We start from the raw sequence: 23,827 nt of genomic DNA on the forward strand, positions 1-23,827 counted from the left end.
ACCTAATCCTGCATTTCTTGAATTACCGGTGTCCATTCTTTGAATTTCAGCACAAAGGGCAGTCGTCAAATTACCAACCAATTGACGTTCATCTATCTTGTACTCACAGTATTTCATAAGTAAAATATTTCATTTATTTTATCATATATTTTATTTATACAGCATTTCTATTGAATGCAGTGCATCCATCTCCACGGGAAATTTTCTTCCGTTAACATAATTAGTCAGCGTAATTCACGTATCTTAATTTAAATATTAATTTGCGTGATATTATTAAAAAAATTACTAACTATTTAATATGAGTTGAAAAATAGTAAATCCATATTAATTTAAAATGAAGAAAATAAGCTAAAACAATAAAAATAATCAGGACGCCTCTTTTCATCTTTTAGGGGCGTTTAGTTTAGTTTTTTAAGATTATCTTGATAATTTATTTTTCATTCTCTTGTTTGATTTATCAATAATAAAAAATTATAATAATATTTTATTATTAATGCTGATGTGATAAATAATATATGTAGTAATCAGATTATCACTATCAAAATAATCTTGATTTTATTTTAATTATATTATTATTTATTAATTTTTTTTAGAAAAAAATAAATTTAGTTTTAATTAATATGACAAATTATATAAAAAATATTTAAAAATAATTATATTCAAAGGTATTTAAGTAAAATAATTTATTAGTGATTTTTTATTATCTTTAACCAAATATAATAATTATTTATATCTATTAAATTTTATCAAATATAATAATTATTTATATCCAATAATCTTCTAAATAATTTATATTTAAGATAATCTTTTTATTTCGATAATTAAATACTTTTTTTAAAGACAATCCTGTCATCGCTGGGGGAAGTACATGTTTTGCCACCCAAACAGACTGCAAAGAACGAAACAAAGTCCCTTCAGTCCCTCGCTTTCTCTCACAAGCACAAGAGCCAAATCAAGCTACGCCCTACTTCACCGGCAAACCAAAATGGTAATATTCTTTCTGATTCTTATTATTTCTTCTCGAAATCTTGTCTGTGTTATTCCAAAACTTGATGGGGTTTTCTTAGATTATTTTTCTCTATCTTTATATCTGGGTCTTGCTTCATCGGTGGGTTTGTGTCGGTGCAGTTGTTTTTTTCTTATTTCAAGGACTTGGTGGGCAGAGAAGTGACTGTGGAGTTGAAGAACGATTTGGCGATCAGAGGGACCCTGCACTCAGTTGATCAGTACCTCAACATCAAGCTCGAGAACACCAGGGTTGTTGATCAAGAAAAATACCCTCACATGGTACACTTTTTTTTCTCACATAAATTTCGTAGTTTTGTTTTTTGTTTGCTTCTAATTTTGTAATAATGGACATCGATTTTTGGATTGTGCGACTTCGTTTCGTAATTTAGGGTTCATTAGGGCATCTTAACCCTAAATTAGGTTCGCCCTTTCTATTCTCTTTAAAAATTAGGTTTGCCATATACTGAATGCAATTTGTTGTTGACTGTTGCTTACTTCTAATGTTAGGGTTTGATATTGTGAATCTAATAAGGCGATTAGGGCTGCGGTTTGTTAGAGATTTAAAAGATTTTAGAACCCTGAATCTGAATTGTTGTACTTATCAGCTACCATATTTGGAATATTTTGAAGTCTTCTAGAATATGGCAGTTTTTACCTTTTGTAAGTGTTAGGGGATGATCTTTTATGCTTCAATGATTTGTAGCTCTCCTTGGTCAAGATTGTTATTACTTTGTGTTTATCCACTTTGAAGGAATTTAATCTAGAAGTGAATTGGCTTTTGTAATGATATCTATTATCAACTATTCTAAGAAAATCAGTGGCTTTTTGGAGTTTAATGTTGTTGAGTTTATTGAGGGATTTGGCCTTATTTTCCTCCAGTGATTACTTTATTCATCTACTTGATACCCAATCTGATTTTCTGCTGAATATGGATGAGTTTGATCTGTTCATGTTTGGTAGTAGATGTTTTGATGGGATGATATAGGTGCTTATGGATATAGTGTGAAATAAATTTCCTGAGTTTGTGGTATAGTAAGGCTTCTGAAGCTTTTGGGATGTCAAGATACATTCTTTGGTAGAAGTTCAATGGGGTTAGAATTTCAAACTTTTTTTTAGGAGACAAACAGCTTAAAAAATAGGTTGTGGCATTCCAAATGTTTGAATCTATAAATCCTTGAATTGATATAGAATTTGAATTTATGGTTCCATGATATTCAGTCGCTCATTCGAATTTTCTGTTTAATCTTATTAAAGAATTTACAATTAAATTTAGTGGTTGGTCATATGGATACAATTTTGGTGCTCTAAAATAGTGGAATATTTGGGTGTATATAGCCTTGGTTTCTCATGTATTTGCTCTTTATCTTGGTTGATCATGTATGGCAGAGGTTTTGATATACTACTTTTATTGTTTTTCTAATTCATTAATGGTGTGCAAATAAAAAATTGAGTTAAAATATCATATCAAAATGTGGATTTTAAGTGCTAACTTTCTCTATGTATGCTAGTTCATTTCCCTTCAATATTTTTTTAATTGATTTTCAGAATTTTGGATATACCAGTTGTAGATATTGTTTACTGTATACCACTAAGTTGTGTTCCCTCAGTCAAGCATGCGTTTTATGATCCATCTTGTTTCTGTGGAAATCCACAATGTGCATCTTTAGTCTAATGTAGATGTTATTCCCCTTATGTATCCATCTTTCTGTTTCTAAATAATTTGTTGAGTGCATTTGATGGCCCTTTGCTAAATTACAGCTTTCAGTGAGGAACTGTTTCATCAGGGGATCGGTGGTGAGATATGTTCAATTGCCTCCAGATGGAGTTGACATTGACCTGCTCCATGATGCCACAAGAAGAGAAGCTCGGGGTGGCTGAAGTTCATTGTCGAAATCTTTATTGTACTTTTTATTAATATTAATTTTAGCTACGTTTACATGTAATAGATTTTTAACACTAAGACACAAAAGGCTGTATATTGCCGTGGAGACAGGCTAATGTGGACAAAATCCAGAGCCCCTTAGTGTTCTTGGATTGTGATTTAACATCTATTTGTTTATGAATTATTTCAGAGGTCAACCCTTTGGATAGGATGGATTCAAATCGAGTTTATTTGCATATATTAGAGTAAACGAATCCAAGTGGCTTGCGAGTCATATGAGCTTGCCAGCTTGTTTTAAATGACACCATATGTTTGTTGTTCTATGGTGTGGAATTATTTTTTACAAGGTTGCCTTTGTATAGGCACATAAAGTGGAATTCAAATTCAATGTATAATCATAGCTTTCAACTAAGTGCCAAGCAACCCATACATGGCTGCCCCGCCGTCCATGCACCCCTGCATGGCTTTCTTTTTCTGCACGCTGGTGTACCTCGACTGCACACCTCTTGCCTGCTTCTGCATGCTCATCATGTGTCCTGTAAATTGCTTTGATGTGTATAGTTTGATAAACTTTGAACTACATTTTCACGAAAAAATCTTTCTTTCGCCATTCTACTTCTACATTCTCCAGACGCCAGCCCTGAATCTGTATGTCAAGCAATCGAGTTCGGCACTGACGAGTTTGGCCTTATATTAATCATAGTTCAGTGTTATATTAGTAGAGTTTAGCGGTGATGAGTTCTAGCGATGATGAAATTTATTTTTTATTACTTACATTATCTAATTTAGTTTTTTTAGTAATAAAAAATTATGATAATCTTATATTATCAATAGTGATATGACAAGTAATATATATAATAATCTGAATATTATTTTTATTTTAAATATTAAAATATTATCTAAAGTTTAAATTGATGTGACTTATTTTTTATTTACTAGATTATTAAAATTAAAAAGGCCAAATGACCATTTCCCACTTAAGTTTAGGTGTATTCTCAAAGTCACATTTGTAGGATTTGAAACGCTAAAAATCTTACCCATTCGTTTAAATTTTCAGTTATAGGGGTAAAATCGTTATTTAATAAAAAAATTTAAAAAACTAAAGTTTTATTACGTTTTCTCTCTTCAATTTGAAAATCTCACAATTTTCTCCACTTGAAGTTTGAAAAATTAAATTTCCCCCCTAGGTTTGCAAATCATCACTGGAGACGGCGAACTTCACCTTCTTCGGCCATATTGGCTCTCCCTCTCGATTTAAATCTCTTTTTCAATCATATCTCAACTAAGACAAAATCGTCTTTGTTGGAATATCTTTATCCGAGACGAAAACAATCTGACAAAGATGATTTTGTCTTTATTGGAGAAAATAAGCTTTGTCAGTGGTTGAGATGTAATTGACAGGGAGAGTTACACTAGGAGAGAGAGTCAATGTAGTCAGAGACAATGAAGTTTACCATCTCCAACGACTATTTGCAAACCTTATGAGAGAAATATTAATTTTTCAATTTTTAAGTTGAAAAAAATTATAAATTTTCAAATTGAAGAGGTAAAAATAATAAAATTTTAGTTTTTTTATTAAATAATGATTTTATCCTTAATCTTAACTAAAATTTTTAACGAATTAATAAAATTTTTAATTTTTTAAATCCCATAAATATGAGTTTAAGAAAGTATTTAAATTTGGATAGGAAATAGCCCTTTTGGCCAATTAAAAAGATGATAATATATGTGAACGGTCTGAAGAATGTCAACCCATTCAAATTCTTATCGTTTAAGACTGTTTAAATTAAAAATAAATATAATTGACTATTTATCAATAATTTGAAAATTATATTAATAAATAAACCTACACAGTGAAGGAATAGAATCCTTAAATATCCCGCTCTCCGCCTCCGAAGCTGACTTTGGATTTTGGAGTAATCAACAAATGTCTCTTATTTACTGCTCTTCTCTCTACTTTCATTCTGATTTTTCGGCGTTAACAATTCACATGAATTTCTAAATTCTAATAGTGGTAGGTCTCTGTGAGTCAAAAGAAAGAGAAGACACAGACTGAGAGGAAGGGCGTGTAGCGTAGTGATGGCGATGTCCGTACAGCCTAATGAACAAAGCTTATGGGACTGTGTGTTGGAGATGACGAAGGCCGCGCAGGAGAAGAATAGCGACCCTATCGTTTGGGCAGTTCAACTGACTTCAACTCTTAACTCGGCTGGAGTGCCTCTGCCTTCAACTCACCTCGCTTATGTACTAATCTCTCACATCTGCTGGGACAATCACGTCCCCATTGCCTGGAAGTTTCTCGAGAAGGCCTTGCATGTCGGGATCGTCCCTCCCTGTCTCGTACTTGCCCTTCTTTCCTCCAGGTTTACTTACAACTTTTTTTTTTTTAATTAAATGTATATATATATTTTTTTCATGTCTGAATTGAATTGCTTTTTCCTTTTTTTGGAATTTATTTATTCATTTGGATGATTTACTCAGTTGCTACCTTTTTTATGAGTTTTTAGCTAAATTATTTTATTTTTTGTTATTCTGTTGATTGCATTGTATGTGAGATATACCTGTGAATAGAAATAACAAGAAAAAAAAAAAGAAATAACCTACTAGTTTTAAAATGCAATTTTTGTTCTGTTATAATTGAACCTTAATGGTGCTTTGAGTGGGTGAATTTATGATTTGGTCTTTGAAGAAAGCTTTTGGGAGTTTTTATGGTTCTATGATTTGATATGGCAAACTTTCGGAACCGGTTTATACTATATAAGCCATATTTTTATCTTAATACATTCTCTTTCTTACGTTTAATTTGTCTTTCTTTGTTTGGTTACTACAGGGTCATTCCAAACCGGCAGCTCCACCCTGCGGCATATAGGCTTTATATGGAACTCCTCAAGCAGCATGCATTTTCATTTTTATCACTTGTCAATGGATCAAATTATTCTAAGTATGGATCAAATTCACGTTTTTTCTTTAGATAAATGTATTTATTTGTAGCTGCATTCTTTGTTTCTATGAGTTTGATATGACTTGCCTATGGACAATGTAATGTAATCTAGACAAGAAATTAAAAGCAATAAGCTTCTTTAGTTGATTTAATACATCCTGTAAATGCTGGGTGTAAAAATACTCATTACGGAAGGTGGTTTGAGAAAAAGATAATTGTGAAACTGTGCCTTAGATTTTCAATTACTAACAATGTCACAGAATTTAGATTTGCTTTGACTACAAACATTTGATACTATTGTGACACTAGTGTTAATCGTTCATAGTTGTAGTATTCAGTGGAATTCTTCTTTCTTTTTAAGTTGTAACTCAATTTAGTTGAGTGGTTTGAGCCTTTGTTTCAGGAGATCATGGGTACTAAACCCCCATGAGTCACCTCTATGGAATATGTTAGAATTAATATTGATTATAATAATAATTAAGCTAATATTGATTATGATAGTAAATGACGATATAATAATTGAGATTTGAATTTGAAGATTAGAATATTATTTAATGAGGATAATATTTATATAGAATAATAATTGATTAGAACTAATATTTAGATGAAATAAATGTGAACAGGTAGTTATGAAACATTTATAGCATATATGAAATTGGATTGTGGAGTTATAAAATATGTGGTTTTTAAGAAATTGGTTCTGTTTTAGGGGTACCTATCCAATTAGAGGTTCCTATCAGAATATCATAAGTTCCTAATTACCAAGTTTTTAGGGTTGAACGCTAGTTCCCAGTTTTGAACATGGTGAACTTGAGAAAGTTGTGGTGATTTCAGTCTTAGAGGAAATTAATTTGGAAAATTATTTAACATATCATTGTTAGCTATAAAATAACAAATAACATTTTGTGCAATTCAAGTTAATTGACTGTATTTATCTGCTAATGTTTAATTTTTGTTGGGTACTTTTCCTTTCCATTAGTGATATAGTATCTACTAACACAACCTTATGTTGGGTAACAGGATCATGAAATCCATTGATGAAGTCCTTCATCTCTCCCAGATATTTGGCCTAAAAGTCTGTGAATCTGGCATTCTAGTTGCTTACGTCTTTTCTGTTGTGTTGCAATTACTAGATGCATCATTAGATGATGAAAGCCTTTTGGAAATTGCTCCAGAAAAGAATTTTAGATGGCCAACCAAACCACAAGACACAAAAATGGACTGTCTTGATATCTTCAATGTGAAAAGAACTGAGCACCACGAAGGACTTTGCAAAGCAAATACTACCATGGCCATTGAGTTAGTTGGAGAGTTTCTTCAAAACAAAGTCACTTCAAAAATACTTTACTTGGCTTGTCAAAACATGTAAGTGTTCATGTCAATTTTTTTGTTTCTTTTTTTTTTTTTCATCTGAATGTTAGCATCCTTTTTAAGTGTGACAGGATGGGCTGTTCCTTGAATACCTTTTGTTTCAATTTCAATTGCTTGGTTTTGTTGTGTTACTGAATTCTAGAGCAGATCCCTATTATAATTAAAGAAAGGTAATTTTAATTAACTCATGAACCTTTCATTCTTCTTAGGCCATTACATTGGGAAGGTTTTGTTCAGCAACTAAAATTTCTTGTGATGAAGTCAACTGCATTGAGAAATTCAAAACATATTACACCAGATACCCTTCTGCAGTTGATGTCTGGTATGCACAGTGTTTTGTCCGGGGAATGTAAAAGAACATCAAAAGAGGTTCATGCAATCATAAATACTAGTTCTTTAATATCTTCTTCTGGTCAGTCTAATGTAACTACTCAGTCTGCATTGTGGCTTCCGATTGATTTGTTTCTCGAAGATGCCATAAACGGAAGTCAAGTTGCAGCATATAGTTCCATTGAAATTCTTACTGGTAAACCTCTGTTATTTTATTATAATGTTCAATCGTTTGCTTTACATGGAAGTGGATGCTTGTATGTATTCTTGAAAAGAGTTGATGTTGCAGGTTTAGTAAAGGCTCTGCAGGCGTTTAATGGTACTTCATGGCTTGATACATTCTTAGGTCTATGGATTGCAGCTTTAAGGCTTGTTCAAAGGGTAGTACTTAATACCAACTTGATTTTGTTGCCTTTAAATTTTGAAAATTGTTAAGACAGAATAAATTAGCTTGGCCTAGATACTTAAATGTTGTAGTATCTATGGATGAGGAAATAAGGCATTGGTCATCTATCTATTCTATAGAATACCATTATAGATAGGTGAAGAACATGAAATGAAAATGTTGAGGAATTAAAAGCAAACAGTTGATAGAGTGAGGGCATGTACTTGATTGCGGAAGATTTTCAAATGAAGTGTTTACATAATATATTGTTAGAGCTAAAGGACTCAATTGAATACCACATGTCTCATGTATTCACATTATTATTTTTGTTCATGTATCTGGTATTTTCGGTTGGATTAAGCAATCTGTTACCTATTTTAATTCTGGTCTCAGGGTGTGGCCCGTTGGTCTGTTTAATGGCTGGCCGACATTGCACATGAAGAAGCTTATTAGACTTCCCTTACTTATAGCTTAACCTTTGAAAGTAAAATGGTTTTTAACACATGAGGGGGCTGTTTTATTTTAGGAAAGGGATCCAAGTGAAGGTCCTGTACCTCGTCTTGACAGTTGCTTGTCCATGTTGTTGTCTATTACAACGCTTGCGGTTGCTGATATTATTGAGGAAGATGAAAGTGAACTGATAGAGGAAACTGAACACAGCCCAAGCAGTCATGGGCAAGAGAAGCATGCTCCAGGAGACCGGCGAAAGGATTTAATTGCTAGCCTACAGCTGCTAGGTGATTATGAGTACTTGTTGACTCCACCTCAATCTGTTCGTTCAATAGCAAATCAGGCGGCTGCCAAAGCAATTATGTTTGTTTCAGGTGTCACAGTTGGTAATGGTTATCACTATGAAAGTGTGAGCATGAATGACTTGCCAATAAACTGTCGTAAGTATATTGTTTTTGCAGTATTGCAACTTTTATTTACAGAGTTTCCAGTTTGGAAACAAATAGTCCATTTCTCATCTTGAATGTGTAGAAGAAGCATTTTAAGTGCAAAAACAAATTTTGTGGTGATTAATTCATCATTTCCAAAACTTTCTCCAAATGTTGGTTCCATAGGAGAATCTCATTTGATGTAATTGATAAATTTTGAAATATGAATATTGGTTGGTTTGATTTTGTTGAGAGGTTCACGTTGGTTGAAGCTGACTTTAGAATCCATTTTGTTTTTAATTTCTTATTTCAAATAGTTATTGAATTTCCCTTTTATTTACGTCGAAGAGAGTTTATTTAGTACTGGCTTTAAGTGCCTTGTTTTCTGCTCTGCAAGGCTTTCTAATCTTTTGCCACTTTCTCTGCAGCTGGAAACATGCGACATCTAATTGTTGAGTCTTGTATTGCTAGGAATCTGCTAGATACTTCTGCATATCTCTGGTCAGCTAATGTGAATGGACGAAGTAACCAAATACCCCGTAATGTTAATACCCAAACACAAGGGTGGTCTTCATTGATGAAGGGGACCCCTCTAACTCCAGCATTGATTAATGCTCTAATTGCTACTCCAGCTTCTAGGTATGCTGCCAGTTGTATTTCTTGTTATCTTTATCTGTTAATTTTTCTGTAGCTGAAGTTATCATTTCTGTCTGTTTCCTTTCAGATTCACTGATCTTCTATCAATTCATTTAATTTATTTTAATTTGTTATTTGCATTGCTATCTAATTCATGCTCTCACTCGAAAGAGCTTGAATGAATCAAATATTTTTAAGAATGGCTTATTCAATCTACTTATATTAGCCCCTATCCTTGCTGGTTTTGTCCTAACATTTAGAAAGTTATAGTGAAAGATCCAGGAATAAAAGATTATCGGCTGAATGATTGGAAGATGCGAATTGATAAAGGATATCTTCATGTAGTCTATCTTACGGTTCCTCTGATGAATCAAGGTGTCTGTTTAAGATATGGAATAGGCAGAAATATAATACAACTTCTTATTGCCCACCCGTGGAGTCAATTTGGTGATGAGTGAATTCCCTGTCATTAATTATTATCATGATGTTGCCTTGGCTTAATACCGAGTTAGTTATTGATGGTTCAGGACATGCTGTGGGCAACAAGTCTAGCTTCTTATCTTTGAATGAATCACTGTACTTCTCTTTTTATTACATCTTTTCACCTTTCTCCCACTCTTTTTCATCTCACTCATAATAGTTATACAAATACATGCTGGAGCATGCCCATATATCTACATTTTGTGAGTATAGGCATATTATTGATGATATCTATGTTTTCATTTTATTTTATAATTTTCTAGTGGGAAAAAGATAGCTGGCTCATTATTGTGGCATTCCCTTCTTTTTCGGTGTATAACCTGGTCTTCAGTTACAACCTTCTTTTTACCTGAATTATCAGACTCTTTTTTGTAAATTTACTCATTGGTAAGTCAACTGAATTTAAGCTCATGGATTTGATGTAAGTTTAGCAGAAATAGAGAAGGTATATGAGATTGCTGCCAATGGTTCAGATGATGAGAAGATATCCACTGCTATGATTCTTTGTGGGGCATCTCTAGTTCGTGGTTGGAGTATTCAGGTAATGTAGTGGAGGATTCATCATTGTTTTCCATTTTGGTCAGGATTCTATTCTAGTTTTGCTGCTTGAATTTCATTGATAGTTGGACTTATTTTGATTTCTGTTGTTTGTAGGAAAACACCATTCTTCTCATTATAAAATTGTTGTCACCTGAAGTTCCTGCAGTTCATTCTGGGAGTGAAAGTCATTTAATTGGTTATGCTCCATTTCTATATGTTCTTCTTGTTGGAATATCATCTGTAGATTGCGTGCAGATTTTGGCACTGCATGGCTTGGTAGGTGTATGGAAACGGTCCATTTTCTGCTCATTAATGTTAATGTAGATGTTTTTATATTTGGTATTTACATTTATAGCTGAAATAGTAGTAAAGCAATGTCTTGAAAAGTTTAATTTAAAAAAGGCTAATGAAGTTTGGATGATTCCTTTCTATTTGAAAATGAAGAAAGGACTCCTGCTAAATTTCTCTGTAACGTTGGTCTAGAAATGAAACCCTGGAATGAAAAAAAGTAAAAAAATTATTGAGAGAGTGCTGCTTTTATATTGTTGAAGCCCATTTCTACATTCAAGTAAGCAGAACATGTTTCTTGTGTAGGTAAAGATAATATCAAAGGAAGTCCATGTTAAGCAACAAAAAGCCCTATGGTCTTCATATCATGCATGAACTGATATTGTTCAATATTTATTACCAGGTTCCGCTACTTGCAGGTGCATTGATGCCCATTTGTGAGGTTTTTGGATCAAGCATTCCCAACGTCTCATGGACTCTTCCAACAGGGGAAGGGTTATCTAGTCATGCAGTTTTCTCCAGTGCATTTACCCTTCTTTTGAGGTTATGGAGGTTTGATCATCCCCCTCTTGAACAGGTAGTAGGACACATGGCAGGTCCTTTGAAGTCCCAACTAAGTCCAGAGTATCTATTGTTAGTTAGGAACTCTATGTTAGCCTCTTGTCGAAAATCACCCAAGAATGAATTTAAAACCAAGAGATTTTCAAAAGTCTTAACTATGCCTTCGGGTCCCATATATTTAGATTCTTTTCCCAAATTTAAGTTCTGGTACCGACAGCATCAAGAATGTATTGCTTCCACCCTCTCCGGTCTTGAACATGGGACACCTGTTCATCAGCTTGTTGATGCCCTCCTCAATATGATGCTTAGAAAGATTAACAGAAGTGGGACTCCTTTAACTCCTACAACTTCTGGAAGTACTAATTCATCTGGGTCTGGAGTGGAGGATGTGTCAATTAGGCTCACAGTACCAGCTTGGGATATCCTGGAAGCAACCCCTTTTGTTCTTGATGCTGCTCTGACTGCCTGTGCCCATGGAAGGCTCTCACCTCGTGAACTAGCAACAGGTTTGCCTTATTTGCTTTGAAAGGATGGGATATTTTTGTTTCTCATTGAACCTTTATGAATGCAGGCATATGGGAACATGTTTCAATGTAATGAGGTATCAAACATGGAATGCTAAGGGCTTTGTAAGAAACAAAGAAAGTTATCTGATTTGTTAGGTTAAAGTTGGGGCTCAATATAAATGCCAAATACATAAGTTGATAGGTATGGACACCAACATAATGCTTAAGCTCTGTGTGTCCTTGTTTGCTGTGATTGTGGACTATATACAACCATAACATCAACCATAATAAGCATAAACACACTATAGTTTAACTATTAGATTGGGAGGACTTGAAGAAAAGACCACTTGGTCACAAGTATTTGTATTTATTTGTTTCATATAGAGAGTTTGATGTAGTTGATTGCTTTTGAGTCTTCTAATAGAACAGGGTGAGTTATTATGTGAAATACAATTGACCTATAAGATCCTCCACTGCAGTAAATATATCAGTCTACTTATATGTCGTATATAATGTGGAAATCACTCAATAGATGATTTTTTGTTTTCTTTTCTCAGGGCTAAAAGAACTTGCTGATTTTCTTCCAGCGACTCTGGCAACCATAGTTAGCTACTTTTCAGCAGAAGTAACACGAGGTATATGGAAGCCTGCTTTTATGAATGGAACTGACTGGCCAAGTCCTGCTGCTAATTTAACCAGTGTTGAGCAACAGATCAAGAAAATCCTAGCTGCCACTGGTGTTGATGTCCCAAGCCTTGAGACTGGTATTACTTTATATTTTGAAGCTCATATGGTTATTTTATTTGCTATATGGATTCCCTGTATATTGGCAGACTAGGTTTTTATGTGAACTGCCTTATTGCTTCTGCAACCAAGGTTAACAAACCTCTCCCATTAATTCTTTGGGCATCATCAGCCAGACTATCCCACTGTGCAATTTTTCTTTTATCTGGATCGGGCAAAATGCTTCTGAAATATTGATTGGTCTAACTTGGAAATTTGTTCAACACATATATGTTAGTAGAAACAGAAATAGCCTTGGAGGATCTTACCGTATTGTTGGGTGTGGGTTGGATGAATGAAATATTTTCAAATATTTACATTGTATTTTGATGTTTTTACTAATGAAATCTGTTTTGGTGATATGCCCTAAAAACTTTCTTTTAACTTTCAGGGGGTAGTTCACCAGCTACACTTCCTTTGCCCTTGGCTGCTCTGGTTAGCCTCACAATAACATATAAAGTTGATAAAGCTTCTGAACGTTTTCTCACTGTAGTTGCCCCTGCCTTAAGTTCTCTTGCCATTAGTTGCCCCTGGCCGTGCATGTCTATCATAGCCTCCCTATGGGCCCAGAAAGCAAAGCGTTGGAGTGACTTCCTTGTGTTTTCTGCTTCTCGAACAGTGTTCCACCATAGTAGTGATGCTGTAGTTCAGCTCCTTAGAAGCTGTTTCACATCCACTCTTGGATTGAGTTCCTCCCACGTTTGCAGCAATGGTGGTGTTGGTGCTCTCCTTGGCCATGGATTTGGCTCACACTTATCTGGTGGGATCTCCCCAGTTGCCCCTGGCATTCTCTACTTACGAGTGCACCAATCTGTTAGAGATGTAATGTTTGTGAAAGAAGAGATTGTCTCTCTTTTGATGCATTCTGTAAGAGATATTGCTAGTGGTGGGTTACCGAGGGGAAAATCAGAGAAATTGAAGAAGACCAAGTATGGGTTGAGATGTGGACAAGTTTCTCTTGCCGGAGCCATGATGCGTGTGAAGAATGCTGCTTCACTGGGAGCTTCATTAGTTTGGATGTCAGGTGGATTATGTTTGGTAAAATCTTTGATCACAGAAACTTTACCTTCATGGTTTATATCTGTTCATGGACCAGAGCAGGAAGGGGGAGAGTCTGGTGTCATGGTTGCTCTGCTGGGGGGTTATGCACTCGCGTACTTAGCGGTGCTTAGCGTGTCATTTGCTTGGGGTGTGGAAGTAGAATCACGATATTCAAAGAAGCGGCCAATGGTTATTGGGGCTCACCTAGAATTTCTAGCAAGTGCACTGGACGGGAAGATATCGCTTGGTTGTGATGCTGCAACATGGCGGGCTTACGTGTCAGGTTTTGTGAGCTTGATTGTAGAATGCGCGCCAACATGGATGCAAGGGGTAAATGTGGACGTACTGAAAAGGTTGAGTAAGGGCCTGAGGCAGTGGAACGAAAAGGACTTAGCTTTGGCCCTTCTGGGAATTGGTGGTGTTGGTGCAATGGGTGCAGCTGCTGAACTCATTGTGGAATGCGGGATTTGAATTCTTATAAAAGCTAAATATGCTTGATTAACTTGGTATTGGTACAGTTAGTGCAAGTAGAGTTAAAAAAAGTTTATTTAAGCAATTTATATAGTTCAGATTAAATTTTACATACTCCGACAAAGAAAGGCGTTTTAATTTTGAATTTTGGCTCCCTTTTCACCTGTGAATAAAATTCTTATCGTTAAGCAAGCCATTGAATATGAAACTTTTCTCAGAAATTTATATTATAAAACGGAACCTCTTGCCTCCCCTTGAAGAATAATTTACTGACTAAAGGGTTGAAGGATATACCGCTAATCGTAAAGCTTTGATTTGATCTAATATGGATCCTGTTGGATCGAAGCTGCGAATAACCAAACCCGGATGTTGGGCACCGAACGGCGTCGAATTAGTCCAAGTCTACATGATAAACTAACACATCACAAACGATAGCCAGGCAGTAAGCATTTGTTGGTGGTGGTCGTAAAGTGTAAAGAGATGGCAACATCAACAAGTGGTGATGGAGGCAGCAAAGAAGGAACAGCGAAAGCGAGGTGAGGCATCAGATTTCTCAAGCCATACAGTCCACCTCCAATCTTCTCCACCTTATGCAAGACTCTTCGCCTTCTCAGGCACGAACCACTTCTTTTCTCTCTAATTTCATACTTGAAGCATTTAATCCAATTATAATATTAATATGATTTCCATGAAAAATTTGTTGCAATTTTTCACCAATGAAGAAGATTTTGCGTAGCAGTTGATTGAGATCAACGGTCTCTAGATAATGCTTTCTTCTCCGTTTCGTATGGGTCATCATAAAATTAGTACTACCACCACCAGACACAAATCTCATTTTCGACAAAGATTTTGAAATACTAAAAGACAGACAGTGAATACCAAGGGAAAAAAAAAAAATCATATAATGCAAGTGAGAAGACCACATGAAGGCAAACTTAATTAATTGTATTTGTGTGATATCGAGGGCTGAATGCATAGGTATTATTTGATCAATCACTCTGATTATGTGAAAATGGATTGTGAATGCAAGTGATTCAGCTCTTGGAAAAGGAAATAAGTACTAATTTCTATGTAATTGTAAGTTAATAATACTCTGCATTATTGGCTAGGTTGAAAAGGTTTAAAAGCTTAGTTGACCTATGAGTTGATGAACAATGCGATCTCACTAGCATTACTTAAATTCTGAGCTTCTAAAGCTTAAGTTTGTTCCCATGTGGTGTTGTCTGCTCCGATAGTAAAATGAAATCAAAGTAGGGTGCCTGGAAGAGAATTCACTGAATGAGCCTGTCAAACCATATCTTTATTAATTGCCCACATCACTTTGGAGAATGGAACCCTGTTGCTAGGTCTTTATTTCCGTTTTGGTATATGTTATATTGTTATTGCCTCTGGTTAACCACCAACTCCAAGAAATGAGGAGAGCATCTCCTTTTATAGAAATTATGTTCTCTGTACTATTGGCGCATTATGAGGTTATAACATCTTGGAAAATTTTTTATGGAACGTTTTAATTTCATTACATTTGGATTTTCTAAAGTTTTCTTAGACATCTTTGTGAAAGTACCTATACATGTTCAGATATATGTATATCACATTCATTATCTGATTTGCAGGTCCAATTAATGAAGCTCCGAAAAAACTTTTGGCAAAAACTTCCATGATTAAGAATACAGGGCTAGTATGTATACCTTTCGTAAGAAATTTTTTTATTCTATTTGCAGGCCTTCTGATTGACCCCTTTTAATACAGGTGTTAGAGCAGATGCCTCAGGTGATATCTTCCATTGATGCACATATGGAATATGGAATGCAAAGGTTGTTTTAGACACATCTGATTTTTGTAACATGATCTTCGCTTTATGCATCTAAAATTAGAAGAAATGCACTACCAATTCAGATAAACATGTTAAACTAAGTTCATGTTGCATTGCCTAATAACAAGTCACAAGTCTGTTGCCAATTTAGTATCTTGTATATTTCATGTTGTAGTTCTTCAATGTTCAAATTTTTAAATTTAAATTGATGATTTGATGACATTAAAAGATCATGTAATTTTTTAACATGAAAAAAAAAAAAAAAAACTAAGTCGAGGAGCCATGAAGGTTAGTCTCAGAATATAACACAACCATGAGAAAAGTCTTTGATAAACAATAATTAATGTAACTCTAGGAAATTTATGCCAATTGCTTGGGGCTGGCTCTATGAATGCATTGTGCCTTTTGGCTTTAGTCTTATTTCCAAATAACAATTGATTAATCCTATTAAACATAGGCTGCATATGTGTGTTTTATTTGAACACATTGAAATGATGTGGAAACATAATAACACTAGTAAATTATTGGAATGACCTTTGCAACAAGTGCACTCTAATTGTACGCTTTTTTTTTTTTGTTTAAATTTTAAACTCTCTTTACTGAATTCGACTATCATTCACAGTGTTGCTCATCTGAAACCTGTATCCCAGCTACTGACGAATATTGAGAGCTTCCAACTTAGTCATCTCTGTCAAGTTCATCTAGCTCAAAAGGTATTACATCACCTCTCTCTCTCTCTCTCATGACTACTGAGTACAAAATTTATGTAAAAAACGGATCACTCACTCTATGCTGGGCTTGTGATAGTCAAAGCCCCTTTCATCAATAGTCCATTATTGATGGCTATTTAGTCATTGCATTAAAAATGAGTACTAAGTGACCCATCTTTGCTTCATTTCGTTTCACATGGACCTTGGTTGACAAAGCAACCTTCAGAGGTGAATTAAAGGATTAAACTATGGACAGAGCCATTTGGCAGAGTTCTTTAGTGGAGCCTATGGACTATCCTTTTATTGCAAATTAAAATCTAGTGCTGTTAACTGACATTTATTTGTTTCATTTCAACTCCATTTTATCACGGGAACCTGTGATGGAAAAACATCATAAAGAGGTAGTGACCGACCACCAACCTTTGTAGCCGTTCTGCAGAATTCTCTCTTAGCACGCGAAGACTTACTTTCAATCACGCCAAGTCTCCTAATTCAAGATTAGAGGAATTGCTTTCTCATGGAGCCAGATTGATTCATAATCAACAGTAGGGCACTCTAGAGGTAACGAGAGAATGGTCCATCATTTGGTCACATTGTGTGTCATTTGTCATATCATATCCCCATCTTGTGGTCCCTTGATACACTGAACGTGTTAGAAAATATAACCATCGTGATTTTCCTTTTCTCTTATTCCTCAATGCACATTTTCCCTTAGACAGAAAAGATTGCATGATTAATTGACTTGAAAATGAAAACCAAGTATCACTTTCCTTGGTTAGGGAACCTTCCGTTCTCATCGTGAAGCACATGGCGTATTTGTGTTTAACAATTTCTGCTTTCACATTCTAACAGTTTCCATCTAAGGTTTGCAAAAAAAATAAATTTGCGTTCTTTAAATTTCAAAAAATCAGATTCTCATCTATTATCCACCACCGTCTAACACAAATTAATTTCCTTTCATTTTATCTGTTATGGAATAATGAATTGTCCTTTATTATTTATTGTTATTTGGCCAATAAAATATTTAATTTGTTTACTGGCAGAAATTAATGGTCCAAATCCAAAGAGTCAGACACCTTTGACACGATAACGCCATTGTATGCTTAAATAGAATATATTTGAACGGTGTAGAATTCAGCGCAACTCCACGCCACTTAGATTTGGTTCTCCACGTGGCGTCAGCCCATCAAAAGTGTAGCAGTTGGGACCTTGGTCAGGTCAACACGTAATTACCTTTCATTTCCAAGATTCAAATTGCACAGTGTTATTATATGGATTGACATATGCCAATAATATGTATAAATTTTTATGTATATATATTATATAATAAAATATTATTTTTATTTTAATTTAAAATTATTTAATTAAATAATAAAATAATATTATTTATATATAAAATTATATTTATTATTTATATATATAATATTTTTTATGATAAAAAATTATTCATTTCCAGTAACTATTTCCAAATACTTAACTAAATATTAAGGTCGTATGTATATATATTTTTTATATATAAATAATATATTTTTATATAATTTAATAATTTTAAATTAAAAATATCATAATCTGTATTATCAAAAATTATTTATCAAAAGTGTAAATATAGTGTTGGTAATTTGGAAATCGGCATCTTCTTCCTAGTTTTGTTTTAGCACGTACATGTTTAATTAATAATTATATATACCAAATAAAGAAATAAACCTATTAATTAAATACTCATTCTCATTCCATAACAGATCATTCATTATTAATTTAATTACAATATTAACTGCAAATATCCCTATAATTTTGTCATACATGCAGCAATTAAGGTAAATCCAAAGCGGTACCGTTTAATCGATTTTAAAATGTCACAGTAGCCACCTTCTTTCTTATGAATATGTAAGTATAAAAGGAACACGAACCAGTGAAGGATCAATCAGCCATCACCACAAATTGAGAGCTGAAATTGCTGAAAAGCCGCTCTCTCACGTCTCACCCTTTTTTAATTTTTTATCATTTACATATAAACCCTAACACTTACCAATCCATAATCCATTCACTGTTATGGCTTCACTAACTCTTCCTCCTCCTTCGCAAGCTTCTCCTTCGTCCTATTTCTTTCGCGGCTCTTCTATCGCCCATGCAGCTCTCTCTTTTACTAACTCTCACTCCCGAATCCATGTATCTAATGCCGTTGTAAGTTAGCATGTTTTATCTCTTAATTTTCAATATGGTTTAATTTACAGATGTCTTGACCATCCGTTTCTTTGTTAAAATCTTTTATATGTGATTATTATTTTCACGTCACTGTGAGTCAGCTGTGCGTATGTTTCACGCTATGAACCCCTTTTTTGGTTTTCATTTTGCAATTACAGAATCTGGATTCTGTTAGTTTTGAAGGAGATTATGAACTTGGATGGATATTTTCATTTAAATTAAATCTTTTTTTTTTTTAAAGATTTGCTTTAATATGTACTTTTTATTTACTGTGGTAGAGATGTGACCTATCTGAGAAACTGAGTTTTCCAAACGGAAAGCCCAATATTCCAATTCTTAACGAACGGACGCTGCCAAAATTTTTGGAATCAGCACGAATGGAGAAAACAGTCAGCAGAACTAATACCAGATTAAAATTATTCTCCGGCACCGCCAATCCTGCACTTTCGCAGGTACTTAATTTCATTTCTGCATGCTCTAAGAATGTTGTTTCTGGTTGCTCTCGTTTTGAGGGTATTGGTGCCAAGACAACTGTGAAAAGTGGATTTTCGTTTGTTACTGCCTTGTATCGGTGGTGAATAATGAATAGATTGTTGGCCCATGAGCCTATTTGCTTTAACTCTAATGTCTCAGTTCATTGAACTGTAGAAGAAGTGATAAACGTGTTTGAAGTTCATGTGCTAGCTGTTGTTATTGCAAACAGAGTTTTTAGTTTCCACGATTCTGTGAATTTGGTTTAAATCATTTGGCCAATTGTACTAGGCCATTTCCTCTGATGTCTTGCAAAGTTTGAAAGAAAATTAATTTGGTTTTTTTTTGACATTGTGCATTATGCATCAGTTTTGAATTTTTAGGCCTTGTCTTTCCTTTTCCAAGTGTAAAAACATGGGGAGTTTTACACATCTTACTGCCGTCTTTGTTTTTCTTGCATGGAAAGAGATGGTACTAATCCTCAATTTAAACATGTGAGCCACTAGTTAAATCACAAAATTTTCAAAATTTTTTGTCTCAGTAGATCCTGTTGCCGAATTTTTGAAGTCGCATGTCCTTTTTGTCAAAATGCCACCTGACTTTGTTACATTCATTTTCTGAAAACTCTCTCTTATTTTGCTTTAGGAAATTGCTTGGTACATGGGCTTGGAATTAGGAAAGATCAACATAAAGAGATTTGCTGATGGTGAAATTTATGTTCAGTTGCAAGAGAGTGTTAGAGGCTGTGATGTTTATTTGGTGCAGTCCACATGCCCTCCGGCTAATGAGAATCTCATGGAGCTTTTAATAATGATTGATGCCTGTAGGAGAGCATCAGCTAAAAATATTACAGCTGTGATTCCTTATTTTGGATATGCTAGAGCTGACAGAAAGGTATGTATTACCTGCTCTGCACTTTAGATGAAGATATTAGAATTTGATAGGATCCTCATTCAGATATTGTCCTAATGAATTTGGTGAGCACTTCTTCTGCTATGCTTTTCTTAATTGTTTAAATAACCAAAAATTAAACAAAAAAAAGGAAAGAAACAATTAGAATGAGTAGTTTCCATCTTGTAATGAACATTGGAAATGACATTGCAAATAATTGGTGGTAGTAACTTTGAGGTTGCATTTTAAGCATGACTAAAATCTTGGTAAATATTTGTAGTGTCATGTTTAAAAATGTATTTCTTATCTTCAACATATGCTGTGTATACATATTCTTTCCAGACTCAAGGGCGTGAATCTATTGCTGCCAAACTTGTTGCAAATCTTATCACAGAGGCAGGTGCAAACCGCGTTCTTGCCTGTGATCTTCATTCAGGGCAATCTATGGGTTACTTTGATATTCCGGTTGACCATGTATACTGTCAGGTACCAGTCCACATCTATCATTGTTGGATCTTACCGATTTAATGTTCACTGAATTGCTAGGAAAAGAGAGGTTTATTATCCACTGACAGTTGTATTGTTGTAGCCTGTGATCCTTGATTACCTTGCAAGCAAGTCGATTTCCTATGATGACTTCGTAGTAGTTTCACCGGATGTTGGTGGAGTAGCAAGAGCTCGTGCTTTTGCAAAAAAGTTATCCGATGCACCTTTAGCCATTGTCGATAAAAGGCGTCATGGACATAATGTAGCTGAGGTCATTTCTGCAGCTCAATTCTTCTCACTTATTTTTTGTTCTCCACTTTTATATTTGCTATTTGTGTAAGATATTAAAAGTCAATTTCGGTTATCTTCATCACAATCCTCTTATTCTGTCCCTCATAGAATCTTTCACTGCTAAAAATCACTGTTTGCCTACTGCACTAACAATTGTTCAACTGTTCGGTTTGATAGTGTTTCTGAGATGACGGTGGCAAAAATTTTCAGTTTAATGTGAAGAACTGTATACTAAATTAGTTTGTTAAATGGAATTGGTAAGTCTGTACAGTCCATCACAGAATGATGTTGAAATTTTGTGAGGGACTGAAGACATGCCTAAGTTTGAGGGAAACTTGTTTCATTTTTTATATCCTCATTATACCTAATGTTTATTTTTCAGGTGATGAACCTAATTGGGGATGTAAAAGGAAAAGTTGCTGTGATGGTGGATGACATGATTGATACTGCTGGTTAGTGAAGTAAACTTGATGCCAAACTATATCTGAATTTCTTTTGGTTATGGGGGAGGGTGTGACATGAGCATGAATTACTCCAATCACTGTATTAGTGTTGGGGTTGATGTGGAGTATATTATGATGGTTGAATTTATAAGTCAGTTCACTAGGATTACATTTTGGTTAAGTCATCAAAGAACTTCTCTCAATTCATTTATTTATTTTTTATTCTAGTAGTTCCTAGGTTATGCATTGTTATTGTGATGCAATCATTTCTAGAGTAAAATAATCTTTATGTTTGATGTTTTAAATGACATTTTTGGTTGTAAGTTGCTTTTAGAAGTTGAAAGTTTGTGTTAAACATCAAAATTTTGTGGTTCCTAGGGACTATTGCAAAAGGGGCAGCTCTTTTACATCAAGAAGGAGCTAGAGAAGTTTATGCCTGCTGTACACATGCTGTTTTCAGGTACCAATTAAATTTGCAGCATTTGACCTTTAATGATGTTTTTGTAGAAGCATGTTAGGTCCTTCAAGAATTGTTGAACTGTTTAAATCTCAATTACTTGATTAACTCCACTGACGTTGAGTTCAGTGGATCATCACTTCCTGAACGGTTTGTATAGTTGAGGATCTGTTTGTTCTGCTTAGAAGTCAAGTAATTAAGCTGCATTTATATCTCTATTATAGTGGGAACTAATAGGAAACATTCATTGATTTTTGCTTGTGGAGGCACTAGTTTGATACTGACTGAAGTTGCTTTCTAGCACTGGCTTCTGACTTTCCCCAATAATATGCTTATGACAATGATGTCGGCTTTAGTTTCTTTGGATGGAAACTAGGGGATATTCCATTAGATAGCTTCTTTCTAGTCATGGTTTGATTCTCGTGACAAGTCTCAGTGAATTTTTAAGTATATCCACTTGATATCTTTCATCAGTCAGATATAACTGCAAATTCTATTACTACTCAGACATATAGTTGATGAGGAATCTGAATAAATCTCACCTTGAATAGCAGTATGTTCACCGGTCTAAACTCTTATCAAAATAGATATTTTCATAGTGCTGATATTATATAATGAATAACATTTTATGCTGTCACAGCCCTCCAGCATTAGAGAGGTTGTCGGGCGGTTTGTTTCAAGAGGTGATAATTACAAACACACTTCCAGTAGCAGAGAAGAACTACTTCCCGGAATTGACTGTTCTTTCAGTAGCAAACTTATTGGGGGAAACCATATGGCGTGTACATGGTGATTGTTCAGTGAGTAGCATTTTTCTGTGATGAAGGTTGAAGGTATCTCCTTCAATATAGTATACACAGGTCTTTGGTTATGGCCTAATCATGGGTTTCAAAGTGGAGAATTTTGATTTTCTCCAGAATTTTTGTTTTTTTACCATAATTGTTTTTATCATTTTATAAAAGTTTTTTTATACAATTATAATATTTAGAATGTGCAAGGTAAATTGGTGTCTAATTCGCTGGTATTGCTATGTAATGTCCACTCTAAAAGAAATATATATTCTCATAAATTGAAACTTTTATTGATGGCTACATTGTTGAGCTTGCCAACCAATTGATCAAATATCCTTGAAGCATCAATGCATAAATGAATGGTGAGTATTATTAAATTAGGAGTAACTCACTTTTCCAACTATTTTTATTTTAAAGTTAAAGAGAATTGAGTTAAAGGATAAATATATTAGTGAAAACGCTTGAAAGTATTAAATCATCATCTCTTTTTGAATCGATTTTATTAATTTTGTTTCTTTTTATTTTTAAATTTAAATTCTTTTTTATTAAAATAATATTTTATTATTGATAAAAAAATTATCATTGTCCATGAATTTTGGTTAAGACCAAATAATAAAGAAACCTTAAACTTTCAATTTAAAAATTTTCTAATATAAAAACAAATTAACAAATTAAATTTGGTTGAATATTGTTTATTCTAAGTAAAATTTGTTTATTTTGAATGGGCGTTTGTGGTTTTTGTAGAAATTAATTACAGGAAAGAATATTATTTAAGGGTTTTTGGGTTACAAATATCCACTTTGAGTCATAAAAACTCTACCATTCTTATTTATTGATGTTTGAAATCAAGTCATATTTCATATCTTTAATTGAAAAAACACTAGACAAAGTTTCAGATTAAAATAACGCCAAAGGACTATTTTCCACCCAGAGTATGTTGTTATCTTAAGTTTTTCTTCGTTAACTTTAAAAATCTCATTTATCTATCCATAAATAGTTAAACTTAATGAAACACTAACTTCTTGAAATTTTATCTTTTTTTTTCTCTCTAAACCCTAAAAACTAATTATCTTCTCTCTAGGTCAAATTTTAAAAAATGATATTATCCCTCTAGGGTTTAGTTTACAAACCTCGATGTCATCACAGTCAACGAAGCATTCTTGATGTATCA

General features: G+C 34.1%; 3 protein-coding genes and 1 pseudogene across 4 annotated transcripts; all 4 read left to right on the forward strand.

Annotated features, from left to right (window-relative positions):
* The first annotated feature begins 836 nt into the window (after window positions 1-836).
* On the forward strand, window positions 837-3,115 carry LOC123223903 (sm-like protein LSM2). Its single transcript, XM_044647370.1, has 3 exons — window positions 837-988; window positions 1,129-1,287; window positions 2,767-3,115. The coding sequence occupies exons 1-3, from the start codon at window positions 869-871 to the stop codon at window positions 2,884-2,886; spliced, it is 399 nt and encodes a 132-aa protein (XP_044503305.1). The 5' UTR covers window positions 837-868; the 3' UTR covers window positions 2,887-3,115.
* A 1,630-nt stretch (window positions 3,116-4,745) lies between these two features.
* LOC123223282 (mediator of RNA polymerase II transcription subunit 33B-like) lies at window positions 4,746-14,215 on the forward strand. Its single transcript, XM_044646421.1, has 13 exons — window positions 4,746-4,819; window positions 4,903-5,253; window positions 5,721-5,831; window positions 6,852-7,196; window positions 7,412-7,728; window positions 7,822-7,913; window positions 8,444-8,807; window positions 9,224-9,434; window positions 10,338-10,452; window positions 10,566-10,727; window positions 11,143-11,806; window positions 12,364-12,570; window positions 12,981-14,215. The coding sequence occupies exons 2-13, from the start codon at window positions 4,970-4,972 to the stop codon at window positions 14,099-14,101; spliced, it is 3,993 nt and encodes a 1,330-aa protein (XP_044502356.1). The 5' UTR covers window positions 4,746-4,819; window positions 4,903-4,969; the 3' UTR covers window positions 14,102-14,215.
* A 204-nt stretch (window positions 14,216-14,419) lies between these two features.
* Window positions 14,420-17,314, forward strand: LOC123223283 (annotated as a pseudogene).
* Window positions 17,315-18,524: 1,210 nt separating this feature from the next.
* Window positions 18,525-22,956, forward strand: LOC123222419 (ribose-phosphate pyrophosphokinase 1-like). 2 transcript variants are annotated; one of them, XM_044645181.1, is made up of 8 exons: window positions 18,525-18,805; window positions 19,105-19,278; window positions 19,943-20,191; window positions 20,516-20,674; window positions 20,778-20,945; window positions 21,348-21,417; window positions 21,787-21,868; window positions 22,506-22,956. In XM_044645181.1, the coding sequence occupies exons 1-8, from the start codon at window positions 18,674-18,676 to the stop codon at window positions 22,684-22,686; spliced, it is 1,215 nt and encodes a 404-aa protein (XP_044501116.1). In that variant the 5' UTR covers window positions 18,525-18,673; the 3' UTR covers window positions 22,687-22,956. The 2 variants fall into 2 exon arrangements, with proteins under 2 accessions (XP_044501116.1, XP_044501117.1); XM_044645182.1 differs by having other exon boundaries at window positions 18,526-18,805; window positions 20,531-20,674.
* Window positions 22,957-23,827: the final 871 nt, after the last annotated feature.

The sequence above is a fragment of the Mangifera indica genome, chromosome 8 (assembly GCF_011075055.1).
Source record: "Mangifera indica cultivar Alphonso chromosome 8, CATAS_Mindica_2.1, whole genome shotgun sequence".
In the NCBI taxonomy this organism is placed as follows: Eukaryota; Viridiplantae; Streptophyta; class Magnoliopsida; order Sapindales; family Anacardiaceae; genus Mangifera; species Mangifera indica.

What these genes read in the sequence shown, in the direction of transcription:
- LOC123223903 (XM_044647370.1), top strand. Translation starts at nt 869, where the DNA reads ATGTTTTGCCACCCAAACAGACTGCAAAGAACGAAACAAAGTCCCTTC. An exon ending in TTCACCGGCAAACCAAAATG is followed by an intron (nt 989 to 1,128) that starts GTAATATTCTTT and finishes GTGTCGGTGCAG; the next exon opens with TTGTTTTTTTCTTATTTCAA. An exon ending in AAGAAAAATACCCTCACATG is followed by an intron (nt 1,288 to 2,766) that starts GTACACTTTTTT and finishes GCTAAATTACAG; the next exon opens with CTTTCAGTGAGGAACTGTTT.
- LOC123223282 (XM_044646421.1), top strand. Translation starts at nt 4,970, where the DNA reads ATGGCGATGTCCGTACAGCCTAATGAACAAAGCTTATGGGACTGTGTG. An exon ending in TGACTTGCCAATAAACTGTC is followed by an intron (nt 8,808 to 9,223) that starts GTAAGTATATTG and finishes CTTTCTCTGCAG; the next exon opens with CTGGAAACATGCGACATCTA. An exon ending in ATTGCTACTCCAGCTTCTAG is followed by an intron (nt 9,435 to 10,337) that starts GTATGCTGCCAG and finishes ATTTGATGTAAG; the next exon opens with TTTAGCAGAAATAGAGAAGG.
- LOC123222419 (XM_044645181.1), top strand. Translation starts at nt 18,674, where the DNA reads ATGGCTTCACTAACTCTTCCTCCTCCTTCGCAAGCTTCTCCTTCGTCC. An exon ending in TTGACCATGTATACTGTCAG is followed by an intron (nt 20,675 to 20,777) that starts GTACCAGTCCAC and finishes GTATTGTTGTAG; the next exon opens with CCTGTGATCCTTGATTACCT. An exon ending in TGTACACATGCTGTTTTCAG is followed by an intron (nt 21,869 to 22,505) that starts GTACCAATTAAA and finishes ATGCTGTCACAG; the next exon opens with CCCTCCAGCATTAGAGAGGT.